The 18,262-nt window shown below is 44.2% G+C and overlaps 2 protein-coding genes across 2 annotated transcripts in view; one reads left to right on the top strand and one right to left on the bottom strand.

Moving 5' to 3' along the window:
* The window catches only part of LOC311146949 (dynein axonemal heavy chain 11-like), a gene marked incomplete at its 5' end in the record, with an annotated part of 48,652 nt that extends 31,486 nt beyond the window's left edge, over window positions 1-17,166 (bottom strand). The window contains 22 exon segments of the mRNA XM_084183563.1: window positions 103-205; window positions 309-474; window positions 1,501-1,705; window positions 1,912-2,085; window positions 2,801-2,932; window positions 3,080-3,230; window positions 3,310-3,458; window positions 3,627-3,757; window positions 3,847-3,979; window positions 4,121-4,198; window positions 4,327-4,521; window positions 4,983-5,075; window positions 5,166-5,304; window positions 5,386-5,504; window positions 5,506-5,533; window positions 5,603-5,748; window positions 5,859-6,015; window positions 8,422-8,528; window positions 8,672-8,863; window positions 16,512-16,601; window positions 16,696-16,833; window positions 17,029-17,166. Of these exon segments, the coding sequence (XP_084039689.1) occupies window positions 103-205; window positions 309-474; window positions 1,501-1,705; window positions 1,912-2,085; window positions 2,801-2,932; window positions 3,080-3,230; window positions 3,310-3,458; window positions 3,627-3,757; window positions 3,847-3,979; window positions 4,121-4,198; window positions 4,327-4,521; window positions 4,983-5,075; window positions 5,166-5,304; window positions 5,386-5,504; window positions 5,506-5,533; window positions 5,603-5,748; window positions 5,859-6,015; window positions 8,422-8,528; window positions 8,672-8,863; window positions 16,512-16,601; window positions 16,696-16,833; window positions 17,029-17,166 (2,964 nt within the window).
* Window positions 14,098-15,057, top strand: LOC311146228 (cyclin-dependent kinase 5 activator 1-like; the record flags this gene model as incomplete). Its single annotated transcript, XM_084182735.1, has 1 exon — window positions 14,098-15,057. One exon carries the CDS (start codon window positions 14,098-14,100, stop codon window positions 15,055-15,057), a length of 960 nt encoding a protein of 319 aa, XP_084038861.1.
* Window positions 17,167-18,262: the final 1,096 nt, after the last annotated feature.

Consider the following 18,262-nt stretch of genomic DNA (forward strand, 5'->3'; position numbering starts at 1 on the left):
GAGAGAGAGCGAGGAGAGAGGGGTTAGTCTGTGTGTGCATGTGTGTGTGTGTGTGTGTGTGTGTTACTGTTGTCTTGAGTTGACTGTATGTGTGTGTGTTACCTGTAGTCTGGGGTTCACTGAGAAGCTCCCTGCTGTAGGGTTCATGCAGGTGATGTACTGGCAGTTATGGATCTCTTTCAGCACCAGCCTCTGTCTGTCATACCTGCAAGACCACACACACGCGCGCACACACACACACACACCAGCGGTTGTAGTCCATGCAATGATGTTTGAGTGTGTGTGTGCGCGCGTGTGTGTCCTCTCACCAGTGGTTGTAGTCCAGGTGCTGGCGTATGAGTGTGTGTGGTTGGACAGTCCCATACACATCCACCTCAGGCATGTTGAGGTCGTCTATGAAGTAGATGAGTTTCTTGGTTCCAGGAGGAGCATAGTTACGCCCTGCCTTCTTCTCTAGAGGCTTCTCTAACACACCTGCAGTACACACACACATCTCATTATGTCACTATAGACAGCAGGAATATAGCCTTTCGGGTGGGTGTTCTACTAAGCTAACATATGGAATTGTTTTAAGATGGTCATACCATGGATCATTTTGCTATTTGATTTCTGGGACCCCTTTTGGTATAAAAAAATTAAATTAAATAAATAATTGATTAAACATTGAATTTGGTCTTACTGCTTCTTGCCCATAGAAACGCATTGAATAACATACTGGCAAATACATGGCAAATCAGAGTAAAAAAAAATATCAAAAGGAAGAAATTATTATTTCACAATTTTTTGGGGGGTACTTTACTACTTCCATTTAGCAGACACTCTTATCCAGAGCGACTTACAGTTAGTGAGTGCATACATTTTTCATACTGGCCCCCCGTGGGATACGAACCCACAATCCTGGCGTCGCAAGCGCCATGCTCTACCAACTGAGCTACAGGGGACCATATATACTTCTGTTAAATGTTTTAACTCTTACAGGGCTACCTTCAGACGAGTCTTGTTAGGTTTGTGGGAGTCCTAGAGCAACAACCGACATGTACGTTGTCGTGCGAGTCTCATCTTTCCATAGAGGGGTCATATTAGTTTATTTCCCAAACGGTTTGGACGTTACAGACGTTTTCATGAGAAGACGGATTTTCGGGATGTCTCCTGGTCTGACAAACACCGCTGTAGCTCTGCCACCTTCAGATATTTCTAGACATCTCTAGCTTAAACAGATGGATCTTGATGGGGATTTTTGTATTATGCTAATTCGATTTTAGCACGGGTGCGGACATCGACTCTAGGGTTTTTTAAACATCATATCCATTAAAATACGGCACACTGGAATCATCAGTGAAGTAGGAGGGCTGATACTGAATCGGTTCTTGAGGGCAGAGATTGGCCTGGTTCCATTCCTGGTTGCCGTCTAATAAGTGGCTCTAGTAATTGAAATGGAACCAGGCAGGTATAACTCAAACTACTGCATACAGTGGCAGGCAGTTGCCACGGGTGACTCACGCTGTAGCATAGCCGAGGTGGTGTAGTAGTTGAAAGGGACTTTAGCCACCATGTAGTCCTCCTTTAGCTTGGCTACTTTATCAGACACCAGGATGGTCTTTCCAACTCCAGCGTTCCCCACCAACATCACAGGCTTCCCGCTCTGCAGCAGCAGGTCTATGAAGTACGTCAGACAGATGGTCTCTGCCGAGTGGACTAGCACCGTCTGGAAACACACACGCGTCAGAAATACACACACAGACACACATATACTCACACACATCACAAATACACACTAAAACGCACGCACACACATGTACATACTGTTATTACGGAGGCACACCAGTGAATCTTAGTCATATAGAACACATTCTCATGCAGAGAGACTTAAAATAAATGCACTTCACTAAGGGAGCCAGAACAAGTACAGACCTGTAGGGGGACTTCAGGCTCCAGCTCGAACCGGGGCGTCCTCTCACTCCAGGGAGTGAACTTCTTAGTGTCTGAGTCTATGAAGTAGTCGAACACTGTGCCCTGCGAAGGGAACTTCACCGCTCTCATCTCCTTCGACCACCAGCGACTGAACTCAGCACGATAGTCTATCAACTGGAAAAGACAATGTTAGCTGATAAATATTAGCTGAGGTAGAGTTACATGGGTTGCTGGCACTGACAGAGAGTAGACACACACACACACCCAAACACACACATACACACACATACACCCTCCACATACACACACACAAACGGTGTCAGAGGAAGGCCCTCAAAATTGTCAAAGACTCCAGTCACCCTAGTCATAGACTGTTCTCTCTGCTACCGCACGGCAAGCGGTACCGGAGTGCCAAGTCTAGGTCCAAAAGACTTCTCAACAGCTTCTACCCCCAAGCCATAAGACTCCTGAACAGCTAATCATGGCTACCCGGACTATTTGCACTGCCCCCCCACCCCATCCTTTTTACGCTGCTGCTACTCTGTTAAGTATTTATGCATAGTCACTTTAACTCTACCCACATGTACATATTACCTCAACTAGCCGGTGCCCCCGCACATTGACTATGCAACGGTACCCCCCTGTATATATAGCCTCCCTACTGTCACTTTATTCTATTGTATATATAGCCTCCCTACTGTCACTTTATTTTTTACTTCTGCTCTTTTTTTTCTCAACACTTTTTTGTTGTTGTTTTATTCTTACTTTTTTGTTTAAAATAAATGCACTGTTGGTTAAGGGCTGTAAGTAAGCATTTCACTGTAATGTCTGCACCTGTTGTATTCGGTGCATGTGACCAATAAAATTTGATTTGATTTGAAACACTCACGTGGTCCTGAAACAGAGCTCCTCCAAAGGCCCAGACGCAGGCGAAGACAAAGTAGATCTCATAGAGTTCTCTGGGAGAGTCAGGAGGAGTGTTGTCTTCTGTCAGCAGGCAGTCCAACAAGGAACACAGCGTCTGATTGGACAACAGACAGATAACACAGTGTCTGATTGGACAGCAGATAGAGAACACAGTGTCTGATTGGACAACAGTGTGTGTGTGTGTGTGTGTGTGTGTGTGTGTGTGTGTGTGTGTGTGTGTGTGTGTGTGTGTGTGTGTTACCTGCACCATGCTGTTCTCAGGTATAGGAGTGATGGTCTTGAGGTTACAGCGGACCTGCTCCAGGCAGTAGGGAACGTACTTGTCAAACAGGATGGTCAAGTTGGCTCGCTCTGATTGGGCCTGCCTGGTGTCAATCCAACTTGTCACGTACCTGAGGGCCAGAACACATTGTGAGAGTGGACATGCATACGTGTGTGTGTGTGTGTCCCTGCATGAGTGTGTGTACTGACGAGCTCCAGCCCAGGTCTTGTGGATTGACGTATAGTATCCCAGCGCGGGAGACTGTGGCTGGGGTTGCAGCTCTTAGATGGCTGATCTCAAAAAGCAGCCGCATGGAGGAAGATAGACTGATACGCTCATTACTGGCCAAGGTTAACACCTAGTGAGAGAGAGAGATCGGGGGAGAGAGAGAGAAAGAGAGAGAGGGGGGAGAGTTATCAGTACCATAGAAGAAAGAGACATGGAGAGAGGAGGAGAAAGATAATAAGTCAGCACCGACAGATAGAGAGAAAGAGAAGGAATGAGACAGAGAGACACACACACGTACCTTGTTGTCATCCATGACAGTGTTGAGGGATTCTATCCACATGGGGTCTATGTCTCCATCCAGAACAATCCACTTGGGCCCGTCATGGCCCACCTGTCGTGTCAGCTCCCTCATAGTGGAGGAGAACAGGCCTAAAATGGAGGACAAAATCAACATTGACCAAACCCGAACAGCAAGTTTCTACACTGTGTGTGTGTGTGTTTGTGTATAGACCACAGACCGTCCTTCCATTCTCTGGTAGCAGGGTGTAGATAGCCGAACAGTTCGTTTGTGGTCACAGCTTTAGGGTTGATGTCGTGCCACACAGGCTTCATCCTCAGGTTAGCATAGGTTCTGTGGAGGGTCTTCAAGATCTGTCCAACCACAAATTACCACATGTTAACAACCTCAAAGATATAACGTTGACATACAAGTTGCTTTGGAGTTACATAGAGGACATTTTAATACAGTTGGCTTCGATTAAGTTGTGTGAATGTGATTGTTAGTGAGTTTACCTGGCTCTTCCCCGTCCCAGCTCCTCCCACTACAAACACTGAGTGTCTGACAGACAGCAGCTCCTCCAACTGAGTCACCTAGTGAGAAGGGGGGGTGAATTGTAAGCAATACGATGATCAATTACATGTTCATCTCTAGCTTAGCAAAAATATGTGGGATTAAGACAAACAGTGGGCAGACTTTACATTTCATTTCATTGCTATACCTTGAGTATGAAGTTTTCCTCAGGCTGCAGGTGTAGTTCGCTGACTGACTGTCGTACAGCTGTCTCCAGCTCTGGGTCTCTCTTCCTGGGGACGTCCAGCAGGGGAAACAGGTCACTGATCAGACCCAGGAATATGGGGACGTCACTGGTTACTATTTTAGGAAGGTTAAAGTCCCTCAACGCTGGCATCAGGACCTATAGAGACAGACAGGAATATAGGGAAATGTCAGGATCTATAGAGACAGACAGGAATATAGGGAAATGTCAGGATCTATAGAGACAGACAGGAATATAGGGACATGTCAGGATCTATAGAGACAGACAGGAATATAGGGATTATTCAGGACCTATAGAGACAGACAGGAATATAGGGAAATGTCAGGATCTATAGAGACAGACAGGAATATAGGGACACCATAAAGACCTATAGAGACAGACAGGAATATAGGAACATCATGAAGACCTATAGAGACAGACAGGAATATAGGGACATCATGAAGACCTATAGAGACAGACAGGAATATAGGGACATCATGAAGACCTATAGAGACAGACAGGAATATAGGAACATCATGAAGACCTATAGAGACAGACAATATAGCTTCTATAGTATGGTCATTAAGGGAAGACACCCTGGTTGATAAACACTGTGTTACCTGTTCCTCTGGTCTGCTCCTGTCCTCTCTCTTCAGTGATCCAGCCACCACCAGCACTGACTTGATGGCCCTCAGGCCCCAGTCATAGTGGTCCTACAACACATATGCAGTATTATACAGTATTAGAGTGTTTCTTCGTGTATTTGTGTGTGTGTGTTTGTTTGTTTGTGTGTGTGTGTGTACCTGTTTAGAAAGCAGCTCCTTGCAGAGCGTGTACAGGCTGATGAACTTGCGTGCGAGCAGGCGAGCATCGATGAATCCCTCAGCCACCAGCATGATCTCACAGATCAACTCAAAGTCAGGAATCACCATTGCACACGGCCTAAATTGGAGAGTGTGAATATTCAGATTGAAGGAAGAGATGGAGTGGGTCGATTTGCGATTCAGCCTGTGTGTGTGTCACCTGAACAAGGCGTTGAGGTTCTCTGGTAGTTCAGTTCTCCCAGCATAGCCTGGGTTCAGAGTGATACAAATCCCTACAGTCGGCCTCAGCTCAATCTCCTCACCTAGGAAATAGAACCTGACAAACAGGAACACAAACCAAGTCAAATCTTAGCGAAAGACACAAAGACTCTTGGATTTGTTGAATGACATTAGTTAGGTAGCTAGGAGTCCCTCACCTCTGTCTCTTGTTCCTGATGGCGTCCTGTATGGTTTTGACCTGTACTGCCACCACAGATAGCACCTCCACAGAGATCCTGTTGAACTCATCAAAACAGCCCCACACACCCGTCTGGGCCAGACCTTTATAGATGTTCCCTATGGACTATAGAAGAGGTGGGGAAAGAAATGGTGGATTCAGAAACACACAAACGTAGATTATATTTTACAAAACACAGTGTATCCACACAGCTCTACCAGTTTATGAGTACCTACCTTGTAGTCCATCTGTTCGGAGCAGTTGAATACATAGACCATGATGCCTAGGGAACGGTCCAGGTCCTTGGTGGTTTCAGTCTTCCCAGTGCCTGCTGGACCAGATGGGGCGCCACTCATCGTCAGGTGGAGAGACTGGGTCAGAGTGATGTAACACCTGGGGAGAAGAAGAGAGAGAGAGAAAGTGATGTGTGCTTGTGTGGGGAAATCATAGTGAGTTGCAGAGACCATTACTGTAGTGGTTAAAAAATAGGTTTGCGGTGAGTAAAGTAACGCTCCCTATACTTTCAATGAATTTTTCAGTAATAGGTCGGTAAACTAGTTTAGAGTAGGGGTGTCAAACTCATTTTAGCTCAGGGGCCACATGGAGGAAAATCTATCCCCAAGTGGGCCGGACCGGAAAAATCATGGTATATATAACTTAAAAACAACAACTTCAGATTGTTTTCTTTGTTTTAATACGATCAACATACAACATAAAGCTGGAGCCTGAGGACAGCGTGTCCAAAATAGTACAAGCACAACATCACTATTAATCATAAAACACGTCAAGTTTATTTGAAAATTCTAAAGAAAAAGAACACAAACACACAATGCCTCAGTGATTAACAGAACTGTTTCACAGATCACAGAACTATATCAGGGGGTCATTTCTCAGGCAGAAATGTAGATAAAAAGAATGAAATCCTGTTCCCCAAACAAGTGCAAGAACCACAGAGTCAAGAATAGGTTAAATATACAAATAAAATAAAATCAATTAAAAACAATAGCACATCAACATAAAAACATATAAACATAAAGCTGGCGCCTGAGGACAGTGTGTCCAAAAGCACAACATCACTATTAATCATAAAACACCTCAAGTTATTTGAAAGTTCTGAGGACAAAGAACACACAAACACACAATGCCTCAGTGATTCACATAAGCATATCACAGATCACAGAACTATATCAGGGTGTCTCATGTAGCACTTTAAGTGGAGTTGCATAGTTTATTTGACTCCTGATTCCTGGCATCTTTTAGCTTTCACCAGCGCATCAATATCAGGCGTCACATCCTGAGTGGCAGCCAACTTCAGGATGTGATTCAAGTGCTTGTGCGTGAGCCTTGAGCGCAGCTTTGTTTTATTTATGCTCATTACAGAGAAAACTTGCTCACAAAGATATGTGTCTCCAAACATGCACAACAGTTTTGCAGCGAGGGCTGTCAAGTTGGGGTAACCTGGCAAGAGATTCTGATTAAATGTGTCCAAGCCAGCTGCGGCAAATATGCCCTTCAAATCCGAGTCACACTGCAAGTCTATTATTTCAAGTTGGATGCTGATGGGCAGATCAGAGGGATTCACGGCGAGCAAAAACCTTTAAAGTCTTTCTGAGTTCACCAAAAATCTGAAAGCATTGCTCAAACTCCCGTAACAGTCCCGTTATTTTATCTTTGAACCGCTTCATGTCTGCCACATGTTGGGTAGCGCACACATTTTTCAGACAGGGGAAGTGAGCTGCATCACCACCGGCAAGTTGCGTCTCCCACAATGACAGCTTCAACTTGAAAGAACGTATGCTGTCATAATACTGCGTGACAACTTTGTTGCGCCCTTGCAGCTGTTTGTTCAAGTTATTCAGGTGCTCTGTAACATCCACCATAAATGCAAGGTCCTGCATCCATTCTGCGGAATGGAATTTCTTCTCGTAAATCAAAGAAACGCCTCAGCACCTCGGCTTAACCATCTTACCTCAGTCTGGTATGGCAGGCCATAGATGTGGTCTTTCTCTCTGAGAAGGCTGTCAAACTGACGGTGATTCAGGCTTCTGGATCGGATGAAATTAACAGTTTGGATGACCACCTTCATGACGTTATCCATCTTTAATGACTTGCAACACAAAGCCTCCTGGTGCAAAATACAGTGAAAAGTCAAAAAATCACGTCCTCCATTTGCAGATTGCACTTTCTCTCTGAACTTTGTCACAACGCCTGCCTATTTCCCAATCATTGAGGGCGCACCATCTGTAGCCAGGCTGACAGCGCGGGACCAGTCCACTCCGACCCTGTCCAGCGCGCGGACGAGTGCGGTAAAAATATCAGCTGCTGTCGTTGTATCTGTCATCAGCACCAACTCCACGAACTCCTCGGTGACGGTCAATGTGTCATCAACTCCGCGGATGAAAATGGCCAGTTGTGCAACATCTGTAATGTCCGTGCTTTCATCAATTGCAACCGAAAAGCAATAAATGACTTTACTTTTTGCTTCAACTGGCTGTCCAAATCCACTGAAAGATCGGAAATCCTGTCTGCAACTGTGTTTCTTGTCAGGCTGATATTTACAAAAGCCTGACGCTTTTCAGGGCACACAATCTCAGCTGCCTTCATCATGCATGTTTTTACAAATTCACCCTCACTAAATGGTTTTGAAGCCACTGCGATTTCATTAGCAATGAGGTAGCTAGCTATCACTGCAGCGTCACTGATGTCTCGGCTGTGAGTAAACACAGACTTGACCTACTTGCTCTGCCCCGGTATAAACTGTTTGCTTGCTTAACACAATTGCTATTGTGTTAAACGGGCCGGACGTTTGACACCCCTGTTCTACAGAGTCTTCTGTCCCAGTCGTCTGTGATGTGACCTCCATACATGATCTCTCCAAACAGATAGCGCAAGTCCTCCCACGGCACCTAAACATGCGCAAGCACACACACGCACACACAAAATACATGAACAATGACTCATCATCATCATCATCAATATAAACATCATCAATCATCAATACAGTCATGATCATCACCATCCTGATCACTATAACACGGTAAACAGTGACCTGTGAGTTGGCCTCCAGGTAGTTGTAGAGCACGTTGACAGAGATGGTGAGGTCTCCAGTGTTAAAGGGGTATTTCCTGTTCCAACCCTGAGGACCGAACTTACGCCTCTCAGCCACACAGGCATGAAAATAACACAGAGAGAACAGGATGGTCTTAAACTCCTGCTCTCTACTGCACTGATCCAATATGTCCTAAAGAGAGATAGACAGAGAGAGAAAGAGAGAGCGAGAGAGAGAGAGCGAGGGTGGTTGTGGAAGGAGTTTGTGAGATATTGATAATATACAGTTGAAGTCGGAAGTTTACATACACTTAGGTTGGAGACATTAAAACTAGTTTTTCAACCACTCCCATTTCCTTTTAACAAACTATAGTTTTGGCAAGTCGGTTAGGACTTCTAATATGTGCATGACACAAGTAATTTTTCCAACAATTGTTTACAGACAGATTATTTCACTTATAATTCACTGTATCACAATTCCAGTGGGTCAGAAGTTTACATATACTAAGTTGACTGTGCCTTTAAACAGCTTGGAAAATTCCAGAAAATGATGTCATGGCTTTAGAAGCTTCTGATAGGCTAATTGACATCATTTGAGTCAATTGGAGGTGTACCTGTTGATGTATTTCAAGGCCTACCTTCAAACTCAGTGCCTCTTTGCTTGACATCGTGGGAAAATCAAAGGAAATCAGCCAAGACCTCAGAATAAAAATTATAGACCTCCACAAGTCTGGTTCATCCTTGGGAGCAATTTCCAAATGCCTAAAGGTGCCACGTTCATCTGTACAAACAATAGTACGCAAGTATAAACACCATGGGACCACGCAGCTGTCATACCGCTCAGGAAGAAGACGCGTTTTGTCTCCTAGAGATGAATGTACTTTGGTGCGAAAAGTGCAAATCAATCCCAGAACAACAGCAAAGGACCTTGTGAAGATGCTGGAGGAAACAGGTACAAAAGTATCTATATCCACAGTAAAACGAGTCCTATATCGACATAACCTTAAAGGCCGCGCAGCAAGGAAGAAGCCACTGCTCCAAAACCGCCATAAAAAACCCAGACAATGGTTTGCAACTGCACATGGGGACAAAGATTGTACTTTTTGAGAAATGTCCTCTGGTCTGATGAAACAAAAATAGAACAGTTTGGCCATAATGACCATCGTTATGTTTGGAGGAAAAAGGGGGACCTTGCAAGCCGAAGAACACCATCCCAAAAGTGAAGCACGGAGGTGGCAGCATCATGCTGTGGGGGTGCTTTGCTGCAGGAGGGACTGGTGCACTTCACAAAATAGATGGCATCATGAGGAAGGAAAATTATGTGGATATATTGAAGCAACATCTCAAGACATCAGTCAGGAAGTTAAAGTTTGGTCACAAATGAGTCTTCCAAATGGACAATGACCCCAAGCGTACTTACAAAGTTGTGGCAAAATGGCTTAAGGACAACAAAGCCAAGGTATTGGAGTGGCCATCACAAAGCCCTGACATCAATCCTATAGAAAATGTGTGGGCAGAACTGAAAAAGCGTGTGCGAGCAAGGAGGCCTACAAACCTGACTTAGTTACACCAGCTCTGTCAGGAGGAATGGGCCAAAATTCACCCAACTTATTGTGGGAAGCATGTGGAAGGCTACCCGAAATGTTTGACCCAAATCAAACAATTTAAAGGCAATGCTACCAAATACTAATTGAGTGTATGTAAACTTCTGACCCACTGGGAATGTGATGAAAGAAATAAAAGCTGAAATAAATCATTCTCTCTACAATTATTCTGACATTCTTAAAATAAAGTGGTGATCCTAACTGACCTAAAACAGGGAATTTTTACTAGGATTAAATGTCAGGAATTGTGAAAAACTTAGTTTAAATGTATTTGGCTAAGGTGTATGTAAACTTCCGACTTCAACTGTATTAGGACAGCAGTTAGGGATGGGGAGGTACTTGAATATTCAAACCGAGCTTAGGCTAGAATTGGATCAACTGTTGTAAGTATTTCGATTCTTAAGACATTCTTGCACACAAGGATATACCATGATATATATATACACAGTTCCAGTCAAAAGTTTGGACACACCTACTCATTCCAGGGTTTTTCTTTATTTTTACTATTTTCTACATTGTAGAATAATAGTGAAGACAACAAAACTATGAAATAACACATATGGAATCATGTAGTAACCAAAAAAGTGTTATAAAATATATTTTGATTTGTTTATTTGAGATTCTTCAAAGAAACCACCCTTTGCCTTGACAGCTTTGCACACTCTTGGCATTCTCTCAATCAGCTTCATGGGGTAGTCATCTGGAATGCATTTCAATTAACAGCTGTGCCTTCTTAAAAGTTAATTTGTGGAATTTCTTCCCTTCTTAATGTGTTTGAGCCAATCAGTTGTGTTGTGACAAGGTAGGGGTGGTATACAGAAGATAGCCCTATTTGATAAAAGACCAAGTCCATATTATGGCAAGAACAGCTCAAATATTCAAAGAGAAATGACAGTCCATCATTACTTTAAGACATGAAGGTCAGTCAATACGGAAAACTTCAACAACTTTGAAAGTTTCTTCAAGTGCAGTCGCAAAAACCATCAAGTGCTATGATGAAACTGGCTCTCATGAGGAATGCCACAGGAATGGAAGACCCAGAGTTACCTCTGCTGCAGAGGATATGTTAAATAGAGTTACCAGCCTCAGAAATTGCAGACCAAATAAATGCAGACACATCTCAACATCAACTGTTCAGAGGAGACTGTGTGAATCAGGCCTTCGTGGTCGATTTGCTGCAAAGAAACCACTACTAAAGGACACCAATAATTAGAAGAGACTTGCTTGGGCAAAGAAACACGAGGAGTGGACATTAGACCGATGGAAATTTGTCCTTTGGTCTGGAGTCCAAATTGGAGATGCATGGTTCCAACTGCCGTGTCTTTATGAGACGTGGTGTGGGTGAACGGATGATCTCCGCATGTGTATTTCCCACCGTAAAGCATGTAGGAGGAGGTGTTATGGTGTGGGGGTGCTTTGCTGGTGACACTGTCTGTGATTTATTTAGAATTCAAGGCACACTTAACCAGCATGGCTACCGCAACATTCTGCAGCGATACACCATCCCATCTGGTTTGGGCTTAGTGGAACTACAATTTGTTTTTCAACAGGACAATGAACCAACACACCTCCAGCCTGTGGAAGGACTATTTTACCACGAATGAGAGTGCTGCATCAGATGACCTTGCCTCCACAATCCCCCGACCTCAACCCAATTGAGATGGTTTGGGATGAGTCGGACCACAGAGTGAAGGAAAAGCAGCCAACAGGTGCTCAGCATATGTGGGAACTCCTTCAAGACTGTTGGAAAAGCATTCTAGGTGAAGCCAGTAGTGTGCAAAGCTGTCATCAAGGCAACTGATTTTTTAATTTTTTAATTTCACCTTTATTTAACCAGGTAAGCCAGTTGAGAACAAGTTCTCATTTACAACTGCCACCTGGCCAAGATAAAGCAAAGCAGTGCAATAAAAATAACAACACAGAGTTACATATGGGGTAAAACAAAACATAAATTCAAAAATAATACAGAAAATATATACAGTCTGTGCAAATGTAGAAAGTTATGGAGGTAAGTCAATAAATAGGCCATAGTTCAAAATAATTACAATTAGTATTAACACTGGAATGATAGATGTACAAGAGATAATGTGCAAATAGAGATACTGGGGTGTAAATTAGCAAAAATAAATAACAATATGGGGATGAGGTAGTTGGGTGGGCTAATTTCAGATGGGCTGTGTACAGGTGCAGTGATCAGTAAGGTGGTCTGACAACTGATGCTTGAAGTTAGATAAGTGTCTCCAGCTTCAGAGATTAGGATAAGCTAAGATAAGGAGGGGATTTGCCTAGAAGTGATTTATAGATGGCCTGGAGCCAGTGGGTTTGGCAACGAATATGTAGTGTGGACCAGCCAACAAGAGCATACAGGTCGCAGTGGTGGGTAGTATATGGGACTTTGGGCGGGTGAAGAGCATGCATTTCATTTTACTTGTGTTTAAAGAGCAGTTGGAGGCTACGGAAGTTGTGTTGTATGGCATTGAAGCTCGTTTGGAGGTTTGTTAACACAGTGTCCAATGAAGGGCCAGATGTATACCAAATGGTGTCGTCTGCCTAGAGGTGGATCTGAGAATCACCAGCAGCAAGAGCGGTGTTTGAAGAATCTCAAATATAAAATATATTTTTATGTGTTTAATACTTTTTTGGTTACTACATGATTCCATATGTGTTATTTCATAGTTTTGATGTCTTCACTATTATTCTACAATGTAGAAAAACCCTTGAATGAGTAGGTGTGTCCAAACCTTTAACTGGTACGGTATATCTTTTTTTATAACTTTGGAGTGTAGTTTTAGACGTTTTTATTTGAGCTACTGCTGGTTCTTATGTTGCGTTTTACACGAAAAGGCTATTTAGCCTACTTCTATAACGCATTTTAAGCTAGTCCTTCAGTCAGTCCTTACATAGAAGTAGACCTGTATGCTCCCCACTTCAAATAGCGATTATAGGCGAGCACCTATTTGTCCCTAGGCTAAATGCTCATTATCGGAGTAGATTGCTAAAGTGAAATGACTAACGCACCCTTTAGGGGGAAGGAGAGTCTGGTGGTGAACGAGATAAGCGCGCACCTGACAGAGGTGCCAATTTAATTTGACAGACCATTGAGATCCATGCAAAACACTCGCAGATACATGTTATTCATCCATTGAGGCCAGAAATATAACGCTGTAGCGTAGCAGTTACTCAAAGATGATTTCGTTTTCAACGTATTGAGCTAGGCTATAGCAAATATGAGGCAAATTCTATCATGGCGAAAATCTGACTTTATTTATTTGTGTTATTTATTTATTTTTGCCAACATCAAACTTAATCTTTCACAAAATCGCCTCTATGACATGCCTCTTTATTACGACGGGGACACACAATTTCAGAACGCTCGATTTCAGAACCTTGGACAATTCCGATGTTCACAACCATAACAGCCTTGAACTCAAAGCACCTGGACAACCCGTCTTTACCTTTCAATTAACGAAGAAAATATTGAATTATCTTTACAATTTTTCACATATCAACTTGAAATCAGTGAGTAATATTTTTGTTTTGCTTTGAAATGTTATATTGCTCATGTTTATGAACACATGACCCTAATGTCTATGCTTAATACTCTTTGATTTAGATTATGTCCCACATGGAACCCTATTTCCTATATATTGCACTACTTTGACCAGACTCCTATAGGCCTTGGTAAAAAGCAGTGCACTATATAGGGAATAGGTTGCCATCTGGGAGACACCCAGAGCTGAGCTAGATAGGCCTACTGAACTGATGCCATGCATTTCATTTTGCTAATATGGAAGCTTTTTGTTTTCCACAGGCACTATTGACCATGGGATCCGTAATGTCTATCTCACTCCGCGAGAAGGCAGTCCACTTCAAAGATGGGCCGGACACGGTGGGCCACTTCTTTGAAGTCCAGACCCGTAAGAGCGGCAAAGACAAGACCCTGAAGCGCTACTCGCCATGGAGGTGGATTGTGAAGAGGAAAGGCTCCAAGAAGGTGCAGGCCCACGAGAACACCAACCAAAACAACATCGCCCATCTGAGTAACGAGAACCTGGAGAAGTCTCAGTCCTCCTCCAACTTGTCCACCCTCACCCTGGAGAAGTCTCAATCCTGTGACAAGCTGTCCACCCAGTACCAGAGCACTCCAGCCATCGCCAACAGCTCCAACAACGCCGCCTCGTCGGTCGAGAAGGCCCCCTTGACCAACTCCAACACGGCCCCCGACACGCCCCAGACGGTGATCGTCCAGGACCTCGACACGCCCAAGAGGCTAGTGATGGTCCATGCTACAACCGGCGAGCTGCTGCGCTGCCTGGGTGAGTTCCTGTGCCGGCGCTGCTACCTGATCCAGGACATGTCTTCCATGGACCCGGAGCTGTGGCTGCGGGTGGTTGACCGTTATCTGCTGGACAACTGCTATCAGAACCAGAGCTGCATCAACCCGGCCATGGTGGTCTTCCTCTACATGCTGTGCCGCGAGGCGGTCTCCTCCGAGGTGGCCACCTTGCATGAGCTGCAAGCCGTGCTGCTTACCTGCCTCTACACGACCTGCTCCTACATTGGCAACCAGATCTCCTACCCCCTGAGACCCTTCCTGGTGGAGACCTGCAGGCAGACCTTCTGGATCCGCTGCATGTCCATCACCAAGCTGATGAGTGGTAAGATGCTCCAGATGAACACAGACCCTAACTTCTTCTCCCAGCTGTTTGCTGACCTGAAGAACGAGAGCCAGAAGGAGGAGAAGAAGAGCCGCCTGCTCAGCGGTGTGTACAGCACTCAGTGAGGGACCTAGGGTAGAGGGGCCAGGGGAGGGGAGGGGCCTACTATAGCCTGACATTTCAAAATGGGAGGGAGGAGGATTGGTTCAGGGAATGGGTAGAGGGTGAGCTTTGATGGGAAAATATGATTTATAGATTTTAAGGGTTAATATGAGGGTTAATTTGGCTTGAAAGAGAACACAAATCGGTAGGTATGAATGTGTAGAGGACTGAGGCTGTAGCTTACTATCTACTGTACCAGCTGACTTTCTGACGTGTGCACTGCCTACCACGGGAGGATTGGAGGCACACGAGTGACTGTGCTAGTGCTCACATCACACAGGCTGCAGCCTACCAGCCTACTGTTCTGACTGTGTGAGATGTGCACTTTCTACCACGGGAGGGAAGGAGGCACCCTTGTGTGAGTGGGCTAGTGCTCAGATCATGGTTGAACAGACAAGCTGCAACCCTGCCGCTTTAGACTGTGAAGTGAACACCCATGTTCCCCCACAGCAAGCACAGGACTGGACAGTTCTGGGGGACAGGGGTTCGTTTGAGGACCATTGGTTCTGATGAACTTGAACGAACAGTGTGACTGTTTTGGAATAAAATGCTATATATATTCTCTTAAACATCCAGTGTTGTGTCCTTATTATTTTACAATTGATATTTTCCATGTCATTTTGAGATCTTGGTGGAGATAATACTTTACCAGTGGTGGAAAAAGTACCCAATTCAGTAAAACTTGAGTAAAAGTAAAGAAAATGACTCAAGTAAAAGTGAAAGTCACCCAGTAAAATACTACTTCAGTAAAAGTCTAAAAGTATCTGGTTTTAAATGTACTTAAGTATCAAAAGTGAAAGCAAAGGCTATATATCAAATTCCTTATATTATGCTAATTGCCTTTATTTTTATTTATTTATGGGAATCCAGGGACACAGTTCAACAATCTTTTACAAACCAGATCAGAGGCAGTAGGGATGCATTTTTCTTAATAAGTACATGCATTTGACCGTTTTGCTGTCCTGCCTGAGCATTAGAAATGTAACGAGCACATATTTTATTTCAGAATGTAGTCAAGTAGAAGTAAAAGTTGTAAAAAATATAAAAACTCAAGTAAAGTACAGATACCTCAAAGTAGTACTTCAAAGTATTTTTCCTTAGTTTCTTTACACCACTGTACTTTACTAATGATTAGTAAATGTTTTATAAGGGTCTATATTAAACATCTAATAAATTATCCAATAATTCATTTGAAAGTTTATAAATAACTATGTATAGCTTACTAACATTTGCAAATGTAGAAACAGCAATTAGTAAATAGTGAGAACTGTTTATAATAGCCTTATAAATGATCTATTACTGGACATTATTATAAAGTGTGAATCAAACATTTGATGAGATTATTTTGAACAATAATTTCAATTGCCCATCCCTAACACCAGTGGACAGACAGACATTAATACACACATTCCTGTACCTGGTCGAAGTTGTCCAGAGCAGCATGAAGGTTGGCATGCATGCCAGTGGGAGGCTCGTTGGTGATCTTGATGGCATTCTCCAGGATGCCCTGAGTGAGGAGAGGAGAACAAACACACTTTTAAATTAGGAAAACACACCGTGTTATTATAAATGCATGTGTGTGTATGTGTGTGTGTGTGTACCTGAGGGATGATGTGCTCCTGTGGTGTGGGGGCAGGCTCAGCACTCATAAACACTCTGTAGTCCTGGTGACTGCCCTCACAGCAGCGTTCCAGAAGCTTCTCCAACGACCCCAGCCAGCGAGCCACCAGGTGGATATTCTGACAGAGATGAATGAATGAATGAATGAATGAATGAATGAATGAATGGATGAATGGATGGATGGATGAACAAATGTAAGCGCAAACAAACTAATAAATTGATTAATGAAACAATGAATGGATGGAAGGATGGATGGATGCAATGATGAATGAATGAATTATGTTTTATGTACATATATAGCAGGATAGCCATACCTGTAAAATGACCCAGTGTCCCTCCTTAGCAGCCATCTCCATGGCGACCTCAGCCACAGCCTCCTGACCCTGACCCAAAGACACATTGTGGAGTTTCCCCAGGTCTATGGTGAACCCCAATTTCCTGCCTGTTACCATGGAAACAATATTTTCTCAGTGTGTGTGTGTGCTAAATGACGTAAATGTAAATGTAAATGTGTCATATTCATGCAGATTTACAGTGATCTTTACATAGTTGTCTTAGTGTTACCCAGTGATTCCACGTCTTTGAGAGGGTCTACTCCAGGAGACAGGATGAAGAATACAGGCGAGGCAGGTCCACTCTCTCTGAAGGACTTAGCAAACTCTGTCTTCCTCCCCTCTGTATACTTCACCCCCAACTTCTCCTCCACAAAGTTCCTACAGACAGAAAGAGAGTGCGCGAGAGCGAGGGGAGCGTATGTGGAGGGAGATTGATCGTCATTATAATTTGCCAGAGACATATAAAAGATGGGGATGGAGGGAGAGAAGAGGAGAGGGAGAGAAGAGGAGAGGGAGAGAAGACTGAGACTGTGGGAGGAGAGATTGATGGAGAGGTCCAATGTCACCCCTGTGAGTAGCCTACATATTTGCCGGGTTTCAAAGACCATGATGCTTCATTCATAAACATTTTCTATTTGTTTTACAACCTTATTTGAGATTTAAAGCCCCGCATCCCTAGAGTAACAACACATTTATAGTGTGGTTAATGATGACATCTGGGTTGTGTTCAACTGCCCCCCCCATCTCTTTCTCTCTTTCAGTTCTTCTCCCCCATAGCATCAGGCATCAGCTCGGAGTCGTTCTTCCGTTCTCAGTCTCAGGAGTCCAACAGCGCCAAGATATCCTGCCTTATCAGAACCCTCAGCAACGGAGAGAGGGAGAGGGGGATGGAGGGAGGGATAGACAGGGGGATAGGTGGGTTCCAGTCCATGTTTAGGGGCTTCTCAAGCAGTCTTGGGGAGGCGGATGGGGATGGAGGGATAGAGGTAACCTGGGGGGAGAGAGAGAAGGAGAGGGGGACGGAGGGAGGGATAGAAGGGGGTCGGCTGGAGCTAGGGGAAGGGGGGAGGCTACAAATCATGCTAAAGGGGTTCCAGGGTGGGATTGGAGAGGTAGATGGGGAGACAGAGAGGGAGGAGAGGGGATGGGGGGAGACTGGGAGACAAGAGGGATGGAGGGAGGTAACGAAGGAGGAGAGGGTGGTGGAGGGGGG

Source organism: Coregonus lavaretus, assembly GCF_964263955.1.
Source record: "Coregonus lavaretus genome assembly, chromosome: 19".
Taxonomy (NCBI): domain Eukaryota; kingdom Metazoa; phylum Chordata; class Actinopteri; order Salmoniformes; family Salmonidae; genus Coregonus; species Coregonus lavaretus.